Consider the following 20,958-nt stretch of genomic DNA (forward strand, 5'->3'; position numbering starts at 1 on the left):
TATTTATTTTTTTGTTACAAATTTGTACCATTAGTCGGCGGGCTGGATCAAACAGCCCAAAGGGCCGTGTATGGCCTGGGGGCCTTAATTCACCTATAGCTGCCCCAGAACATACTTTTTTACGGTGTTGCCTTTGTTAGGGAAGAGGGGGTGGACACCAAGTTGGGACAAATGCCTTGCTGGTTTCCCACCTCTCCCCCCTGTACAGGGCACTGAACTTTGGTAAATATTTGAGCACAATTTTTGGTTGCTACCACTTTAAAATATTTAAAGTATGTTGAATTTGGTTTGTTGTGTGATATGATGGTTAAATGTGATATTTTAAAAGCTATTTCATAGATTTAAAGAGCTCAATTGATTAAATCTAGTTGACCACTAACACATAAAGACAACAAGGAACTTCCTGAAGGGATAGTGAAGGCAAAAAACAACTTCAATCTCAAATGGGACTGTTTAAACTGAGGGTAATCTGCAAAACCCTTGAACTCACAGGTAAAAGAGGAGTATACTAGGTTCTGAGATATGATTGGACAATAAAGCAGATATTTATGTGAGGAAGGCAGTCTAGTGACTGACTAGGTCAAAGCATTAAGTACTCTAATTCCAGATAATCGGTCCTCAAAAAAATCAGGGTAAGATCATCTTATTTCAAATAATACCTACATCAAAATAAAAATGTTATTAAAAATAATCATAATTTTCCTTAACTGAAGCTTGATGTATATTATGAATTTTAGAATCTTTTAATTGGGTAATGATTTCTATCATGCTTTTTATGCAGGATCATGAGACAAGTTGTCCTATTTTATCTGCTGCTGTTTTTCACAATGTATTCAGCCCAAAATTACCGTAAGTATGATTTAATAATATTGGTGGATGTGTTGAGACTGTTAACATTACTGCTTTCTAGCCACTGTTTAGACTTAGATTAAAAATGTAACTAAAGCATTAACATTTTGACATAAAATCCCTGCAGCTCCGACTTCCTACCCACCATTTTAAATTTTAGGGTTCCCCACCCACCAACCAAGTTGGTTAGTTTCTTAGCTTATGATCAATTTCATGGAGCAAAGCTAATTACACCTGCTTGGTTAGAAAGACCTAAATTAGATGTCATTTGATCATGTATGGGCTTTAGTTCTGTCTTTCAGCACTATTAAACATTTTTTTTGTGCCCGTCTCTCTCTATCACAATTCAGTTTAGTACACAGACCCTATTAGTCCACATCTAAAGTATAATTTGTCTGTTTTCAGATGGTACCAAAATGTTTTGCAATGTGTTAGCAAATTTCTAAAAGGAGTTTTTTACAGCTTAAATAACATTGCTGACCTGTCAATAACACATTTTCATCCTTTCTTCAACACAGTGAACTCCAAGAAAATTGTCTTGTTCACATTAAAGTCAGATACAGTCGTTTGGTTCTTTTCTGGCCATGTTTGCCATAGTACTGTAATGGGTTCAATGGTTTTCAGACTTTGTGTCTTATCCTGAAAGATATGCACTGTTCTATTCAAATTTCAGAACTTCTGGTGGGCTTTCCTGATACATTAATCAAATCTTCAACTTTATGATTTTCCTGCTGCAAATCCCTTTTAAATTGTGTTTATTTAAACAGAACATAGGTAATCAAGGCATTTTAGAAGAAAAACACATTCAATGTATCTACAGAAATATCAAGTCAATTAATTTACAAAGATTTAGATAAGTTGCATAAATTCCAATTCAATCCTACTTATGATACAATGTAGTCATGGTAATGCTATTCTGCCATTGGTAAAGTTTTCTAGAAACAAAATATTATGATCATTTTCAAAACTATGTTGTCAGCTTTCCTCCATCACTGGATCCTTATAACAAATTGAGCGTCACAGTGTTTGGCACCAATTTCAAGAAATGTATTCATTTTCTGATATGCAGATGTAAATTTGTATTCAGTAACAGGTTGTGAAATGCATAAGTTTGTCACAGATTCATTCATTCATGTTTTTTTTTTTTTTTTTTTTTTCAGAAAGATGGGTCAGGAACATTCCTCAGATCAGGGGTGTCAAACTCATTTTGGTTTAGGGGCTGCATTCAGCTTAATCTGATCTCAAGGGGGCCACACATGTAAACTCATTGCAAGATCAAATAGAACTAATAAAATTGGACTTGATGTTGGTTTTCATATTAAACGAATTTCCCTTTTAAAAATGTATTATGAATAACCTCAGAGTTTACGAAAAGTATGTGCAATTTCAACAATACTTTTACTCAGTTAAACATTTATTTAAGTGCATTATGCATAGGAACTGATCACAGTGATTGTAAAATGTTGAAAAACATTTATTCACAGCTTTTGGGACTTAAAGGTATACTATGCAACCGGGGTTGATTTTCCAGCAAGGCTCCCCCCAGAGGGCGAAAGTAAAAGTGCACTGTTATAAAGATGCTCAGCTGTTCTGGTTTCTCCGTCAAGCCAGGCGCGGTTGTTTTGAGCTTAGCAGACAGGCGAACGCAACGAAAAGTCAAAAAAACGGCAGTACAAACAATGACTAACACAGTGAAAGTATGAACATCAAGCTTCCCGCAGCACTATCTTGGCGAGGCGGCTGCGGCGGTGGCATCTCGCCAACATTCAAAAAATATAAAAATAAATAAAAAATTAAATAATAATAATAATAATAAAACTCGATATGCTTGCATGTTTATTTGACGTTAACACGCGGTTCTTTGTAATCTTTCTGAGCTGTATGAAAAACGAAATTTCGTTCTGTATGCACTCTGTGCTACAAAATGACAATAAAGAAAGTCTAAGTCTAAGTTTGTTGCTTTTGCGCGTGCATATAGTGAATGGCAGGGCAAAAACACATGGAGTTCTCGCCGTAAAGCAAGACCGACTCTCGCGGTCTAGCACGAGACTTCTGAGCCTGTGGGTGCGGGCCGAGGGCTCCTGCAATGGTGTACCGCGCACGTGACGTCACCGTCTCAAGAGCAACGCCCCTTTTGCCGCTTAGGTAGGGCATATAGGTAGAGAACGCCCATAGCAACCAGCTATTACACGCGCAACAGAAACAGCGATATGACCGACTTTACAGCCGTTAAACTTTCGCAAGACGATGTCCCAGGCGCACGGATTACTGGTCGAACTGTCGAAGAACACACCAACCTTTAGCTCAAACGATGGCTTGAGTGTCCAGGGCTTAAAAAGACCAGAAAACGGGCCGAGTTGATCGAACGGTAAGTCGTTTTTTTTCTTGCTCGGCGTTTATGGCGTCGTCGGCCCTTTTTTTCTGTTTGTAATCACCGTCCAGGAATCAGTATATGTTGCCAATAGGTAGCAAACAAACAATCATGGTCAACTTAGGGACCTAAGCCAATATCGCGAGACAGGATGGACACGCAGACATGACAAATGTCATGACATGACAAACGGTCATGGCGTTGTCGGCCGTTTTTTTGTTTGTAATCACCGTTCAGGGATCGGTATATGTTTAATGTTTGTCTTATTTGAAATGTTTTTTGAGTAAGCTATCCTGGTAGCAGGGTATCATGTTAGCGCCTGCTACCATGATAGCCTATATGCTATCATGGTAGCAGGCGCTTCAATATTAACATGTTGGCCACCAAAATACTCTTACCTGTTCACTACTTGATGTCGCTGGAACTGGGTCAGGATGTTCTTCGGTTGTGCCCTTTCCTCCAACAAAATGCTTGCTACATATGTAGGTGAATTTGGTAACTTTTTCCCTGGTTGAACTGTTGTGTAGGCTGACTGCACCGGTGTATCCAGCGCACACATTTCTCCTTGGCAGTCTTGAAGAAAACATCATTCATATGCGGCCGATCAGCGTACCTCGAGTCGCTGTTGCACGTTCCATAGCAACAATGTTTAAAAACCATGGTCTTAGATTTGGAAAAAGAGGTCCTTTACCGAGTAAAACCAAGGGTAACGCACGTCTCTTTTACAGCGACACAGCGGCGGACTATGCAAGCTTGCCCCTACTGCGTACCACGTGATGTGACGTCATCGTGACGTTATGTTTCTAAAAATAGCTCGCTCGCGGTACGCCATTGCAAGTACGGTATTTCCACCACAGACCACCAGGGCGGCAGAGAAAACCTTTGTTCGACCTGAAATGACTCATTGAATCATCCAAAACGGTATGGAACACATTAATTAACTGAAAAATGTTGCATAGTATGCCTTTAAAAACACTTTCCTGCATGACAAAATAGATCAAACAGATAAAAATTAAGAAATTATTTAAAATCAATGTTTCACATCTGAAAATCAGTGCTGCTGTTAGTTCCGATTTTAACGCTTATTAAGGCTAGGCGCCTGACTACGGCCAAATATGGTAAAAGGCAGTCAGAAAAGTTCGGCTGAGGAGCCTGTGTGTGACTAAAATACCAACAGACAAGTAGTAAGTTTAACTTATTGTATTCAAACTTATATTTTTACATACATTTATGGAGGTATTCAATAATAGTATTAAGATTTTCCTTTGAGTAACTCAGTTTGTTTCTATTATTTACGTCTGTCCTTTTGTTTGCAGGATAAATAATGGTCCGTCAATCAATGATCCGAGTCTTTTTTTTTGGTCTATGATCCACGGCAAGAGGTCCGGGAAAATGAAATTGCTCGGTTCAATTAATTCTTAGCGCACAGCTGCGGTGATGGTAGTTTGCCATCCTGGGTCGGAACAGGGGGTGGAAAAAAAACCCTGACCTAAACAAGGTCATAAATAAAAACAAAAATTAGCACTTCAGCAGGGTTAAACTGCCATCCAAAACAACTAAACATTCATTTAAAAAATAGCTATATTCCTTTTGTTGCGCAACTCCAAATGAATTCCAGAGTTTCATAGGCCATTGAAAAATTTAAAGAAAAGTAAAAATAGTGAAAAAATAATATGAAAATAGATAATGAAAATAGTAAAATTATCCCTAAAGGACAATTTAAATCCTTTACAAAATTCACAAAATCAACAAAAAGAGAATGATCTTTTAAGCTGTAAGACCATTTTTAAGATGCCCATACATAGATGTTAAGTGTGCAAGTCACCACCAGCACATTGTTATTATAATATAAAACAAACGACATAAAATAAACGACTCACCGTTCAGTGGTTTGTCTACTTTGTCTGGGTTAATTGGACTTGATTCAACAATATTCTTCAGAGATTTAGGAAAAACGCCAACACAAGCAGCTAGCCACACCCACAGACATGTATACGTAGACGCCCCGTCGTCGGGTGAGAGGCGTGCCGACAGAGCGGCCATCTTAGGTCAGACCAAACTGCGCTCAGAGAGAATACACGTCAATTCAGGAAAGTGGTGCTTTATGTTTTCAGACACTCTGAAGCCGGTGAATTCTCACCCAATTTACAGATAAATTAGCTGACTGAAAACGTCACCCCTTTAGGGGCTACATGGGACCAGTTGATTGAATTAAATGATTGTCTAACTTAAAAAATAATTTCGATTTTGTATTGAAAGTAAGCAAACTTCCAGAGCAACGTCCCAGGAAGCCCGACTTTTACTCCGCTTTTGGGTGCGCAAATAAAAGGACACTAGGAACCAGATCCTGGGGAATTACCTTCCATAAGTAAGATTTTATGATAGATAATCCTCATGCTTTACAGTTACAGTTTTTCCGGCATAAACACAATATGTGCTAATGGGTAGCAGGGATGGAAGTAGAGAAAAGTACATTAAACACCAAAAACAAACAAAATGGTCCTAAATTACTGGATAGACATGACTTATGGGGGGTGGGGGGTTGGTTTTGCCATGATTTTGTAATGTATTTGATTCTAAGATGAGTTATTAGGTTTTTTGTTGATTTTTTTTTCTTCCAGATAGCGGTTTGTATTATATAATTTTTAAATGCTGCTATGAGCCCCTTTGCTCTCACTTGTCTGTATACAGTTTTGCTCCTATGTAGATCAGTGCTGTTGTCTGTAGATCGGTGTCTGTGTATATATATATTGAAAGAGAGATTTATGTGTGTATAATTTGTGTGTGTATTAGATTAATATGTAACTGCAAAATATGTAAGTACGTGTACATTTTTCATCCGGTTTGACTTTGACTTCAGTTTAAATAGTTTTGGTTCTGAAAAAATATGTATAATCTGCCTGAAAGGTCACAAGCATTGTGAACATATGATTAAAATGAGATCTGAGCTGCCTCCTATTCATTCTGACAGCAGCTGTCTGATCTGTGGTCTGACCCAAGATGGCCTCCCTGTATATATATATATATATATATATATATATATATATATATATATACATACATACATACATACATACATACTGTATGTATAGACTATATACACAGACACCGATCTACAGACAACAGCACTGATCTACATAGGAGCAAAACTATATACAGACAAATGAGAGCAGAGGTGCTCATAACAGCATTTAAAAATTATATATTACAAACCGCAATCTGGGGGGAAAAAAATCAACAAAAAACCTAACGCATCTTAGAATCAAATACATTACAAAATCATAGCAAAAACTGTATAATATCTGGAAGTTTGCCTACTTTCAATACAAAATCGAAATTATTTATTAAGTTAGACAATAATTTAATTCAATCAATTGGTCCCATGTAGCCCCTAAAGGGGTGACGTTTTCAGTCAGTTGATTTATCTGGAAATCGGGTGAGAATTCACCGGATTCAGAGTGTCTGAAAACAAAGTACATTTTCCTGAATTGACTTGTATTCTGTCTGACTGCAGCTTGGTCTGACCTAAGATGGTCGCTCTGTCGGCACGCCTCTCACCCGAGGACGTGGCGTCTACGTATTCATTTCTGTGGCCATTTCTCAATATGCGTTCTTGAGCGTTCTCGTGTGCTCGTGACACGTCATCAGCCTCAGCCAGAGCACTGTTCCATTTGCCGAGAACGCCAAACTGAGAATTGGACGAATTCCCCGGATGTTGTTCTCGCCCGCCCTCTTTATCGAGCATGCATCAGAGCAGACTTGTGCGTTCTTCAGACTTGCCCAGAATGCACCGCGGCCGCAGCTTGATTCGAAACAGCGCAAAGAGAGCTCACAGCGGTAAGTTAAAAATTCCCTTTTCTGTTGCTGTTGTTGTTCAAAAGTACGTTTTCAGATCGTTTGAGGCGAGAACATTATACTTTTAAGCTTCCCTATGTGGCCTGTTTACAGAGTTAGTGCGTAATTAAAAAAAGTAGTGTGCATAGTACCTCTGGTTATGATTTATTTCTTTTGTGTTTATCTGACTGACGTGTGTTGCTTTATTAACTCAATACTTGCTGGAATAAATTGTAAATGTCTCCCTAGGACGACAGCAGCATATAAAATAAATAAATAAATTCTATAAATGTTTTTCCTATCTAAGTGAGTTTATTCTGAGTCAGGACACGAAGTATTGAGAGGAGAAAGAGGGAAAGAAAAATAATAGTAATAACAGTATATGAAAAAACAGACATTTATTTTATACAAATGTTTTATCTTTGGAACAGAATGAAGGTGTAATATATTCAACAAATTATTAACATGGTTTAAAACAAAGAAATAACTCCTATTAAGATCTCATACAAATAGACAATGGCTATAAACTTACAGTTAAAAATAGTTGGAATGGAAATTAATTTACTAATTATTTAATGTATTTTCACAGGTGGTGAAAAAAATTAAATGAAGCAGCATGTGAACATGACTCCAGCTGATCTACATTAGGTCAGGTGTAGTCATGTTCACTTAAACATGCAGCCAGCTGGAGAAGCTCCCTGTCTTCAGCCGCCGGATGGTCATCCTCCTCTGGGTCCACCTTCTTGTCCTCCACGTCTAGCTGGTGCCCTGCCTCTATACTAATATTGTGGAAGATGCAGCAGGCGGTGATTACTTTTGGGGCAAACGTCAGACGGACCTCCAGCACCCTGAAGAAGATGAAACGCCACCGTGTCTTCAGACCACCAAAGGCACGCTCAATTATGTTAATCAGTCTTGGCGTGGTGCCTGTTGTAGAATTCCTCCGCTTGACCTGTACCAAACATAAAATTAACTTGAAATTTAGGTAATATGCTTATGTCTTAATCTTCTGTCCAATTAATATAATCTATGTATCAGTTGTGTGTCATTGTTGGCTCTATTTAAGGACAAGAAGGTAAGAGATCTTACTGGCAAGCTGTTTCCCTATAGGATGCACCGCAGCCCAGCCACCAGAGGGTCACCAGCACCTCTATCTCCTGTGGCCATCCATGGGCCTTCTGGATGGGCAGCAGCTGAAGGAGGAGGACGATGAAGGCTGGTTTCAGGTCTCCTTCATTAAAAAATGTTTGGAGGATTGGCACAGAGGTGTTTATCCTCACATATTTTGTTTCTGTTTCTTCCTGTAAATAAAAAATGCCAAATGTTACCATAATTGTTTTTTGTCACCTTGTCTATGCATAAAACTATACCTGCTTTAAGATAAGATAAGATAAGATAGTTTTTATTGATCTCACAATGGAGAAATTCACTCGTCACATCGGCTTATACAAGAAGGTGCAGATTATTATAGTTCTCAAGAAAAAAAAAAGATAAAATGTATAGTAAATGTAACAAATGGCTTCCCTTATCTGGTATTTTTACCATTTCACTTAGAAAAAAATGGGCTGAACTAACTGCACATAATTTATAGATTAATCACTGTAAAGGTGGACAGACATAAAAATATGTTTTTTTTTCCTTTCTTAATGATCAATGCTGTGAAGGTCAGGAGGTGCAATAAAGTAGCTTAACCCTACTGTTACTAATGTTAAAATTGGGTCTTCATTTTCATTATTTAATGAAAAACAGTCACAATTTCAACCTGATCACGTTTTTAATACCATCCTCAATGTTTTTTTTAAAGATAAAAGTAGGAAATAGGCTGCCAATCTTAAAATGCCTACCAGTTTCCAATAGATGGGTGAGCAAAGCCTGCCTTCTGAGCCTCCTCTGCTGCATCAATCTTCTCCTTGCTCAGATTTGCCTCCTCAACTGCATCACCTCCTCTTCAGCCTGCTGGTAAAGCTGACCAACGATTGAAGCAACAGCAATATTGCTCGTATCGCTCATTTTGCTTCTACAAAGTGCTGTTTGTTTTTTTTAAAGAAGATTCAATCGCCTCTACAACTACAACAATTACAACTCCCAACAAAGAAATTCCCGGTATTGTTGGTTTTATACCCACAGTTATGTAATTTTTTTTAGATATTTTATTAGACTTTTTAGGAATTAATAAAAAAAACGTTTTCAAAAGGGTTTGATGGTGTAGTGTATAAATAGTTTTGAACGTTAAAGAAATGCTCAAGCGCTGCGGGTGTGATGACGTCACGAGTATACTTCTGTTCCAATACACAATACGTGCTGCGTGCTCGCATTCTCGTCAAGTCCGATCTTCCTGTGTTCTTACCGAGAACAGACTTGACGAGAACGCGAGTACGGACTCGCGTTCTCGTGAACTGAGAAACGGCCTGTGTGTGGCCACACCGATAGCAGCAACAAAATGGAGGAGTTCACCTCTGACCCGGAATTCAAAGAGTGCTGCTAGTTTGACCCGCCAAAATAAAACATGCCTTGATCATTTTGTGCTGGTTATACAATGGAGTGTTGCATCATGTTGTCTGCTCTGAATAAAACACAGCGCCACTCGTGGACAATATAGGAACTGCAAGTTTTTCAATTGTACTTCGTTTTCAATTGAACGAAGTACATGTTTTTTTCAATAATAATTGTTGAATAATGATGATGCATTTGGCCACCGGGCCAGACTAAATCGTTCGGCGGGAACCGGCCCACGGGCCGTACGTTTGACACCCCTGCCTTAGAGAGTTTAGAACACATATTAACATGATAGCACCACATAGTTGCTCCAGATTTGTCTGCTGCACTGCTATAATGCAAATCTTCCACTGCATCCAAATGGTGCCCCAATAGATTATGATCTAGTAGATGATGATGAAGGTAACACAGTCCATCATCATGCTAAAAATGGTTCAAGGTTATTTAAACTTTGTGACATGGAGCACTATCCTGGAGAAATCCATCCATCCATTTCCTAACACATTTATCCCTTGTGGGATAGAGCTGTCAGTGGCAGAGAGGTGGGGTACAATGGATATGGATCGGCAATCATTTGTAATGTGTTTAGTTTTGGAATTACTATGTCAATTCTACCAGAACTTATTAAAATAATCAGCAGTAAGATCTTTTTTTTTCTTTTTTAGCAAATGTGGCTTTGCGTGGCAAAGCAACTCAGTCTCAGCGTTATGAGGGAGAATGGGATGTTTTTGGAGCTGCCTCCAATGCCATCGATGGTAACAGAAATTCCAACTTCAAAGATGGATCTTGCTCCCACACTGCAAGCCAAACCAACCCTTGGTGGAGAGTGGACCTGCTGGACTCGTATACAATCACCCATATCATCATCACCAATAGAGGAGACTGTTGTCACAATCGCATCAATGGGGCAAATATTCACATCGGAAACTCTTTAACACTCAACGGTGCTGCAAACCCACTGTGAGTGATCATTTTAATTAAATTCAGTACCATCCATCATCTATACCTACTTGTCCAAGCAGGGTGTTTGGTATCAAACAATTTTAAGTTTATTATTCAAAACAGATTAAAATGTTTTTTATAACTAAGGAAACCCAGCAAATTGCATCGAGTAACTCACCAAGGATGAGCATGTATGTAGCAACAATGGTCAGTTGCTTGCATTGTGTATTTCGTGTCTTTACAGCAGGCTCCTATGATGAGAATGCATGTAGCAACAGTGGAAAGGAAAACTTCCCTTTAACCGGAAGAAACCTCAAAAAGAGCAAGGCATTGTGTCAGCGGCCATAAACAGCACCTGCTGAATCTCTCATCTACACCAAAGCGTGGGCAGAAGTCCACTGGAAAACACCTCTATATTGAGACCAAGAAATATTCAGCAAATCAGTAAAATCCTCTTTCAAGACTTCCAATTGTTGATTCACCACATCAAGCCTCCATTTAGGTTTTTCACTGTTGGATCTTCACCCACGGTCATTAATATATTCTCGGAGATATCAGACACCATTTTGTTGACAAAACTAATTACAATGGTGTTTTCACAGTGCAAATGCTTTGAATGTCATTAACGGCTCAATTGCCCATAATTAGGGTTTCTTAAGCTGTTTGGCGCACAACCCAGTCTAATACCTCTTCATGGTTTTTGAAGATGAGTTGTCCTTCATCGAGTCAGTCTTGTTCAAGAGGAGAATACCTATTATTAGAGGATTTCCTGTGTTCTCAGATGGTTTGATTCTATCATGTGTTCTGACCACAGTTGCTATTGTTTTCTTCTTTGTTGTGGGGTTAAGGAAATGTTTCTCTGAAGCGCTGACAGAGCTTTTTTTTATGTAATTGCAGGGTTCTTCCATTAGCCATCTTCCATGATCTAAAAAAGGGTATTATTCTTTGGCTTTGCGCTGAGAGAGTGTCACGGAGGGCTGTTGGTCGGTTCACTCTCATTTACATCAGCATTCTGTTTCTCGGTGGTGCTGGTTAGCTGAATGTCAGTCTTTTCTCTGTTTTGGATCATTAGTTGCATTGTTTTGTTTCCAAACTCAGCCTTTACCTCTGAATTCACTTAAGCTAATTGATTTTTTTCCATCACTACTATTTTCTTGAGAACTTTCTCATGTTTCCTTAAAGATAGTAAACATCTTGTTCCGATTAGCTTGTGTTGCCAGAGAAAGTTAACCTGACAACAGCCAGATGCATGTCTCGCTCCGCCTAGCTCCACTCACATACATCTGGGACACCGCCATAGGAATTGCCTTTATTGAAGGGTGGGCCTTATCAAAACTTCTTGCATATGATTGGATAAGCCACTTGTCTGTCATCTTTATCGACGTGCTATTTCAACCACTCACACCGAAGCTAACCCGTGACGCTGATCAGAGCGATGCAGGAAAAAAAAAAAAAGAGGGGGAAAGACAGGCGGCAAAGCGCCGCGGGTCGGAGTTGATCCCGGGCCGACCGTGTTAAGGACTAAAGGCCTCCTAATATGGTTTGCGCTAACAGCTAACCGCTAACCGCTCCGGGGCGCGTCCGGACGCGCAGGAAAACAAAACTTTCCAAATCCGGTCGGGAGAAGGGCGAAAACATCGTTTCCACCAACAAAAGCCTTCAGAGGCGTTCTCTGATGTTCTTTTAATTAAACAATATTAGGTAGATTGGACAACACGGAAGAAATAGCAGCATCAATGTTAACGCTTGCTTCCTTGACGAGCCGCCATTGCTATCAAAACAGTCTCACGTCATGGTCGCGTCTCCACTACGTCACATCTATGAAATGCCAGCCCTGCGTCCTGATTGGCCAGACCATAAAATTGGTTGGAGAAATCACTTTCAACAGGCGATGTCCCAGATGTATGTGAGTGGAGCTAGGCGGAGCGAGACATGCATCTGGCTGTTGTCAGGTTAAGAGAAAGTGGCAGCTGCTCCTAAAGTCAAGGTCAAACATTCTTGATTATCACTGATATAAAGCAGTTTAGCCTATCTATTTTATATAAAAATTAATCACTGTCTTTTTATTGAGTTTTCTTTTCCTGTTGTACATACAGTTGTAAATACAAAGAAATAGTTATCCAACATAGACAGACATACAGTAATAAACAGAAAATTAATCCCTACAAAGTAATCCCATTTAGCCCACCCAGGTCACTACCAAGTAGGTCTACGCACTACGTTCCTATCCCTGACAGAGATGAAACACATTTTATTAAAATTAATTAACTTTTTAATCCGGAGCATCATTGTAAGTTTTGGAATGAGTCAAGAAAGGGCCCCCATGTTTCTTCAAATTTGCCAGTTGAGTGTTGAAAAGAGCATCTGATTCTCTCCAGTTTCAAACATGACATAAGGTCACATAACCACTGCTCGTGAGTTAGAGGAGCTGCACCCTTCCACCTGGACAGAACTGTGCGCCTCGCCAACAATGAGCAAAATGCCAATGCCTGTCGTTTAGAGGCCGGTAAAGGCGACCCATCACCACTTAAACCAAACAAAGCCAAGAGAGGGCCAGGTGATACCACCACTCCAGCCAAACCAGACATCGTATGGAAAACATCTGTCCAGAACTGACCAAGAGCGGGACAGGGCCAGTACATATGGACCAGTGTGGCTACGGCAGTTTTGCATTTATCGCAGTATGGGGTGACCTCTTGATAGAAACGGGATAGTTTGCTTTTGGAGAGATGGGTTCTGTGTACTATTTTAAACTGGATGAGACAGTGGTGCACGCACAGAGATGTTGTATTCACCAGTTTAAGTATAGAGTCCCATGTCTCATCCAGTATGGTCATATTCAAATCTTCTTCCCATGATGCTTTAAGTTTAAGTGTGGAGGTCTTACCAGAACACTAGGCATCTGATATTGGCGGCCCAGTAATAGAACCGAAAATCAGGGAAGGCAAACCCTCCTTGTTGTTTAGGTTTTTGGAGTTGTAATTTATTAAGCCTTGGGCGTTTACCTTGCCAGATGAAAGACGAAAAAGTTGAGTCTAGCTCATTAAAAAAAGTATTAGGAATAAAAATAGGTAACGCCTGAAAAAGGTAACTGAGTTGATACGTCCCACAAGGGACATGGAAAGGGGTGTCCACTCTGTGAGGGATACCTTCACTTGGTTCAATAGCTGAGTCAAATTTTCATTGAACAGATTTTTATGTTTTTTTTGTTACTGTGATACCGAGGTATGTAAATTTTTGTCTTTCAATTCTGAACGGCAGATTAGCAAAGTCTGTCATTTTAGCTTTATTACCTATGGGGAAAAGCTCACTCTTGGTAAGGTTCAGCTTATACCCAGAAATCTGACCAAATTGGCTAAATATATTGAGAGCAAAAGGCAATGAGGTTGATGGTTTGGAAATAAAAAGTAGAAGGTCATCTGCGTAAAGTGACTCTTTGTGTTCCATGTCGTTCCTCCAAACGCCGGATATCTCTTTACTGGTTTTGAGTGCAATGGCGATGGGCTCTATGGCCAGATCGAAAAGCAGGGGGCTAAGAGGGCATCCCTGACGGGTGCCCCTTTGTAATCTAAATGGTTTTGAGGTCTGAGAGTTAGTACGATCTGTGGCAGATGGTTGCTGGTATAATAGTTTAATCCATGAAATGAAGTTTCCTCCAAAGCCAAATCTGCTGAGGACCGCAAATAGATAGTCAAACTCAACCCGATCAAAGGCTTTTTCAGCATCCAGAGAGACAACACACTCAGCCGAATCTGTGGCACCTGAATAAACAATATTAAGCAGTCTCCTTACATTAAAATATGAGTGCCGATCTTTAATGAAGCCTGTTTGGTCTTCTGAAATAACTGAAGGTAAAACCGTTTCAAGTCTACGGGCAAGAATTTTGGCTAAAATTTTAACATCAGTATTTAGGAGAGAAATAGGTCTGTATGAGGTGCATTCTACCGGATCTTTACCTTTTGTTGGAATAAGTGTGATACAAGCTTCATAAAATGAGTGAGGAAGGGATCCGTGTTTAAAACAATCAGTAAAGGTGGAGCTGAGCTGCACAGAGAGTAAGTCTGAGAATTATTTGAAACATTCTGCGGGGAGACCATACGGTCCTGGAGATTTGCCAGATTGCATTGAGGCTATTGCTAGGGAGACTTCTGTATGAGAGATGGGTTCATCCAGCTTATTCTTAAGTTCTGGTGAAATTACAGGAATGTGAAGCTTAGCTAAAAAAATCATCAGTCATGTTAGAATTGGTTTGTGATTGTGAGCTGTAGAGCTCCTCATAAAAGTCCCTGAAATCATCATTAATTTGACTATGGTCTGTGACTATACTGCCATCTTGTTTTCGAATTCTGGAAATAGTTTGCCTTGCCCTAGAACCCTAGAGCATGGTTGCTAATAATTTATCAGATTTGTCACCATGCACATTAAATTTGAATTTGTCATGTAAAAGCAGGTGTTCAGCTGAGTGTGTTGTCAATAGGTCAAGCCTTGTTTTAAGTTCAACACGTCTTTTAAACACGTCTCGGGCGTGGGAAGAGTTCGGAGAGGCCATGTAGAAAGACTTCCGTACGGCTTCGAAGCGATTCTGGTCCACTATCCGGCGTCTCAGGAGGGGGAAGCAGTGCAGTACCAACACTGTTTACAGTGGGGGTGGTGTGCTGCTGACCTCGACTCGTGACGTTGTGTTTCGGTGGGCGGAATACTTCGAAGACCTCCTTAATCCCACCAACACGTCTTCTGTTGCGGAAGCAGAGCCTGAGGACTCTGGGTCAGGTTCTCCCATCTCTGGTGCTGAGGTTGCCGAGGTTGTTAAAAAGCTCCTCGGTGGCAAGGCCCCGGGGGTGGATGAGATTCGCCCTGAGTACCTTAAGGCTCTGGATGTTGTGGGGCTGTGTTGGTTAACGCGGCTCTGCAACATTGCGTGGACATCGGGGGCAGTTCCACTGGATTGGCAGACTGGGGTGGTGGTCCCCCTATTTAAAAAGGGGGACCGGAGAGTGTGTTCCAACTACAGGGGAATCACACTCTTAAGCCTCCCTGGTAAGGTCTATTCAGGGGTTCTGGAAAGGAGGGTCCGTCGGATAGTCGAATCTCGGATTCAGGAAGAGCAGTGTGGTTTTCGTCCTGGCCGTGGAACACTGGACCAGCTCTATACCCTCAGCAGGATTCTGGAGGGGGAATGGGAGTTTGCCCAACCAGTCTACATGTGCTTTGTGGATCTGGAGAAGGCATTCGACCGTGTCCCCCGAGGGATCCTGTGGGGGGTACTCCGGGAGTATGGAGTACCGGACCCTTTGATAAGGGCTGTCAGGTCTCTGTACGACCGGTGTCAGAGTCTGGTCCGCATTGCCGGCAGTAAGTCGGACTCGTTTCCGGTGAGAGTTGGACTCCGCCAAGGTTGCCCTTTGTCACCGATTCTGTTCATAACTTTTATGGACAAAATTTCTAGGCCCAGCCAAGGTGTTGAGGGGATCCGTTTTGGTGGCCTTAGGATTGCGTCTCTGCTATTCGCAGATGACGTGGTCCTATTGGCTTCATCAGGGCGTGATCTACAGCTCTCACTGGAGCGGTTCGCAGCCGAGTGCGAAGCGGCCGGGATGAAAATCAGTGCCTCCAAATCCGAGACCATGGTCTTGAACCGGAAAAGGGTAGAGTGCCTTCTCCGGGTTGGGGAGGATGTGCTGCCCCTAGTGGAGGAGTTCAAGTATCTTGGGGTCTTGTTCACGAATGAGGGGAGGATGGAGCGGGAGATCGACAGGCGGATTGGTGCAGCGTCTGCTGTGAAGCGGGCGCTGTACCGATCCGTTGTGGTGAAGAGAGAGCTGAGCCAAAAGGCGAAGCTCTCGATTTACCGGTCGATCTACGTTCCTACCCTCATCTATGGTCACGAGCTTTGGGTCGTGACCGAAAGAACGAGATCCCGGATACAAGCGGCTGAAATTAGTTTTCTCCGTAGTGTGTCTGGGCTCTCCCTTAGAGATAGGGTGAGGAGCTCAGTCATCCGGGGAGGACTCAGAGTAGAGCCGCTGCTCCTCCACGTCGAGAGGAGCCAGTTGAGGTGGCTCGGGCATCTGGTCAGGATGCCTCCTGGACGCCTCCCTGGTGAGGTGTTCCGGGCACGTCCCACCGGGAGGAGGCCCAGGGGAAGACCCAGGACACGCTGGAGGGACTATGTCTCCCGGCTGGCCTGGGAACGCCTTGGGATTCCTCCTGAGGAGCTGGCCCAAGTGGCCGGGGAGAGGGACGTCTGGGCCTCCCTACTGAAGCTGCTACCCCCGCGACCCGACCCCGGATAAGCGTAAGAAGACGGACGGACGGACGGACGGACGGACGGACGGACGGACGTCTTTTAAAAAGCTCAGGACATTGATTCAAAGCATATTTTATGTCAACCTCTTTGATTTGCTGAATTAGATTGTTCTGTTCATAGGTGGCTTGTTTTTTAATTTTTGCTGAATAGGAAATGATTTGGCCTCTGATGTAGGCCTTAAAGGCATCCCATACCACAAGGCTGGAGGTCTCGTGGGAGGAGTTAGTTGCAAAAAAGAAACGTATTTCATCTCGAATAAGTTACTTTATTCTGAAATCCATTGCAATTCACTGAAATTCTCAAGCTGTATGCAAATGAAATTTCGTTCTGTACGCACTCTGTGCATACAAAATGACAATAAAGTTTGTCTAAGTCTAAGTCTAAACCTTACAAACTTTTCATCTGACAGCAGAGTTGAATTGAAACGCCATTGTCCGGTTCTTAGGGGAAGATGGGGAAGGGATAGTGAGAAAGTAAGTGGGGCGTGGTCTGAAATAATTATGCTTTGGTAGTCACAAGAACGTATCTGCTGCAGCCATTTAGCGTCTGTAATAAAATAGTCGATTCTTGAATACGTTTTGTGCACATGCGAGAGTACGAGTACTCCCTCTTATCTGGGTTTAAAGCACGCCACACATCACACAGCCCGTACTCGGATAGAAAAGCTTGTATAACTGATGCAAAATTGCTTATGATGTTGCTTTTAAGAGATGAGCGGTCCAAAATTGGGTCCAGCCAACAGTTGAAATCACCCCCTAGAACCAGTGAGTATTTATTGAGGTCATGTAGCGAAGAAAATAGTTGTTTAAAAAAGTTCTCATCATCTATGTTAGGAGCATACACATTGACCAGGGCAACCAGAGTGTCGTGCAACTTCCCACTCACTATTATGACTCTGCCATTTTTATCAGCCACCACATTATCCGCCTCAAATGGAGTATTCTGGCTGATCAGTATAGAGACCCCTCGTGCCTTAACCTGAAAATGGGAATGAAAACATTGTCCCCTCCAGCATGTCAGAAGACGACACCCGTCCAAGCTCCTGATGTGAGTTTCCTGCAGAAACGCCACATCTATAATAAATAGTTTGATATGGGAAAAGACCTTTCTTCTCTTTACTGGGTGGTTTAAACCTTTAACATTCTATTTTATATAAAATTTGACTGACAAATACTTTAAGAGGGGAAAAAGCAAGCAAACAGACAGCGAGTGGAGAAAACACCCAAGGAAGCAGCAAGACAGAAGCAACTATTGCTGCAGTTGTTTGAATAACCTGATGGTGTTTTACTGCATTTTGTGGACTTCCTGGTTGTACAGAATTACAATTAGTCCAGCCTTAAACTAACTAATGCATGGACTTGTTTTTCAGCATCCCTCCTTGACAGGATATTTCTAATTTTGGCAATATTCTGGAAGTGGAAGAATGAAGTCCTATAAACTTGTTTATCATGTCATTTAACTTGCAATTTCTGGTCAAAATAACACTAATGTCAAAGCAGTTCTTTTTCAAAGAATCTGGTCTAAAGACAACAAATTCTTTCTTGTCTCCATTTAAATACAGAAAATTTTAAGTCAATCAGGTTTTTATGTAATCACACATTATATTATCAGCATTTAACGCTATATCAAATGAGATCCCCAACATACAACAGTTTAAACAGGAAGTCACACGTCTTACTGACATAAAGGTTATTTACAAAATGAACTAAGGGCCTTTGGGAGGTGGCCAACATGAAGTATTTCTTTTTTATGGATTGAAGTACTTTATTTTGAACACTCGAAAAGAAAAAAAGTAAAAGACGGCAAGGTAAAGTAGATGAAGTAAAACAAATAAGCTTAGATATCTCCGTTTAGATTTAATCCCATGTCCAAAAGGCACACCTCCTCACACTGTCAAGTCTTTTATGAGCACTTCCTTTTTAACTTAAGTGCTGTTCTCTGACTAAATCTTAAAATCACTGACAAAATTATTTTCTTTCAGGGTTGCTGCAATCTCTGAAATTCCAAGTGGGACATCCCATAGAATAGATATTCCTGACCCAAAGGAGGGACGTTATGTCACAGTTATGATACCTGGTTCAGACAAAATTCTAACACTCTGTGAAGTCGAGGTCTATGGCTACCGCACCCCAACAGGTAAGAGGTTTCAGGAAAATTTTTTTTTATTAATTTCTCTACAAATTTCATATTTTATATATAGATATAGATATAGATATAGATAGATAGATAGATAGATAGATAGATAGATAGATAGATAGATAGATAGATAGATAGATAGATAGATAGATAGATAGATAGATAGATAGATAGATAGAAAATAGAGCTGTTCCAAGCACTGAACCCTACAGTACTCCACAAGTAGCATGGCCTTTGAAGATTTATTATGTACATGAACAAACTGCAATCCGGACAAATAAGGTTTAAACCAGCCTAATTATTTTCCCTTCAAGGTAAGGTAGGCAAGTTTTCATAAATTGTAAATAATAGTAAATAACCCCCAAGTCCCTTTCTAATTAACTCTGCATGCGCAAGACCATCTTACCTGCTCTTCCACTCTTCAGGGGGATTATGTGATAAAAATCTCCCAAATACAATCTGGTTGTATTTATTTCTTCTGGGGCCTTCCTATTCTTTTCATAAACTTGTAAGAGAGTTTGGATCTTGCGACTCTCAGCCATTTTGAAAGTAACACCAAAATTATCTGGATGCATAAACACCAGAAGTGCACATGCGCAACAAGCATATAGAAACTAGCATGGAACGGTCACGCACATTGGCGTTATATGAGGACGCCACAATGATTGCCATGTGGGCCAACCAATAAATAAGATAATTCCCCAAAAAGTTGAGGGACAAAGGCGGGCATGGGCAGGACCAACCCCTGCCATTCGGACTTAATGGCAAGGGTTGGTCAGCATTTTTAAAGTCCTTCAGCTCTCACGGAGGTCTATTTTTTTCATTCACTTTTTTGAATACATAATGTATTGACTGCTCTCAGGATGGAAAGTACTATAACAACAATTATTTCTGAACAAGATTGCCAACTATATATTTAATCCCTACAGCACGTTCAAGTTTTTCTAGGAGAATATTGTGATCAACTGTATCAAATGCAGTACTGAGATCTTACAGGACAAATACAGACAAGTCCATTATCTGAGGCCATGAGACTATCATTAGTGACTTTCACCAGAGCTGAAACAAACAAGTCATTATTGTCTAAATGTTCACATACCTAATTAGCAACTATTTTCTCAAGAAGTTTAGATGAGAAAGGATGATTAGATATAGGTCTGTAAAATAATAAGTCATCTTGTTAACTCAACTCAACGTAACTCAAACTTTATTTATAAAGCACATTTAAAACAACCAGAGTTGACCAAGGTGCTGTACAGAAATCACAGTTGCAGAGCCAAAGATAAAAACTGAAAGCTAAAATACATAAACACAATGCAAAAAAACATTGTATGGAGATAAAATATAATAGAATATATATTTCAATGTAAATAAAATACATTTTAAAATAAAATAAAAAATATATAAAATGTCGACTTAGACGTGACTAAAAGCCTGGGAGAAGAAGTGTGCTTTTAGAGTGGATTTAAAAACCTCAAAGGAGCCTGCTGAACAAATATTCCAAGGCAAGTTATTCCAGAGTCTTGGTGCCGCTGCCATGAAGGCACGGTCACCTTTGGTTTTAAGTCTGGTTTTAGGCATGACCAGTAGCAACTGATTAGAGGATCTCAGTGTTCTGGCCAGGGCATGGATTTGGAGAAGCCCAGTCAAATACTGGGGGGCTAGGCCATTAAGAGCTTTAAAAACGAACAATAAAATTTTAAAATCTATTCCAAAAACAACCGGAAGCCAATGCAAAGAGGCTAGAACGGGTGATATGTGGTCACGTTTACGTGTGCCAGTAAGGAGACGGGCAGCTGCATTTTGTACCAACTGCAGACGGTGAAAAAGTTTTCTAAAGTAAAGGTTTTATGTCAGCTACCTTAAAAGCCTGTGGTACATATCCATTTACCAACTTAATCATATCTAAAACGGGGGATTTATTCAAAAGGAACACTTCCCTGAATAATTAGGTTGGGACTGGATCTAAAATACAGGTTGAAAGTGTAGATGAAGCTAATATTTTATTGAGAGACCTCAATTG

General features: G+C 40.6%; 1 protein-coding gene across 1 annotated transcript in view; it reads left to right on the forward strand.

The window, feature by feature from the left end:
* The first annotated feature begins 523 nt into the window (after positions 1-523).
* LOC105935543 overlaps positions 524-20,958 on the forward strand; it is a 37,966-nt gene continuing 17,531 nt past the window's right edge. The window contains exons 1-4 of the mRNA XM_036127887.1: positions 524-632; positions 782-849; positions 10,216-10,510; positions 18,781-18,935. Of these exons, the coding sequence (XP_035983780.1) occupies positions 786-849; positions 10,216-10,510; positions 18,781-18,935 (514 nt within the window). The 5' untranslated portion in view covers positions 524-632; positions 782-785. The remainder of the gene's footprint in view (positions 633-781; positions 850-10,215; positions 10,511-18,780; positions 18,936-20,958) is intronic.

Source organism: Fundulus heteroclitus, chromosome 3 (assembly GCF_011125445.2).
Source record: "Fundulus heteroclitus isolate FHET01 chromosome 3, MU-UCD_Fhet_4.1, whole genome shotgun sequence".
Taxonomy (NCBI): Eukaryota; Metazoa; Chordata; class Actinopteri; order Cyprinodontiformes; family Fundulidae; genus Fundulus; species Fundulus heteroclitus.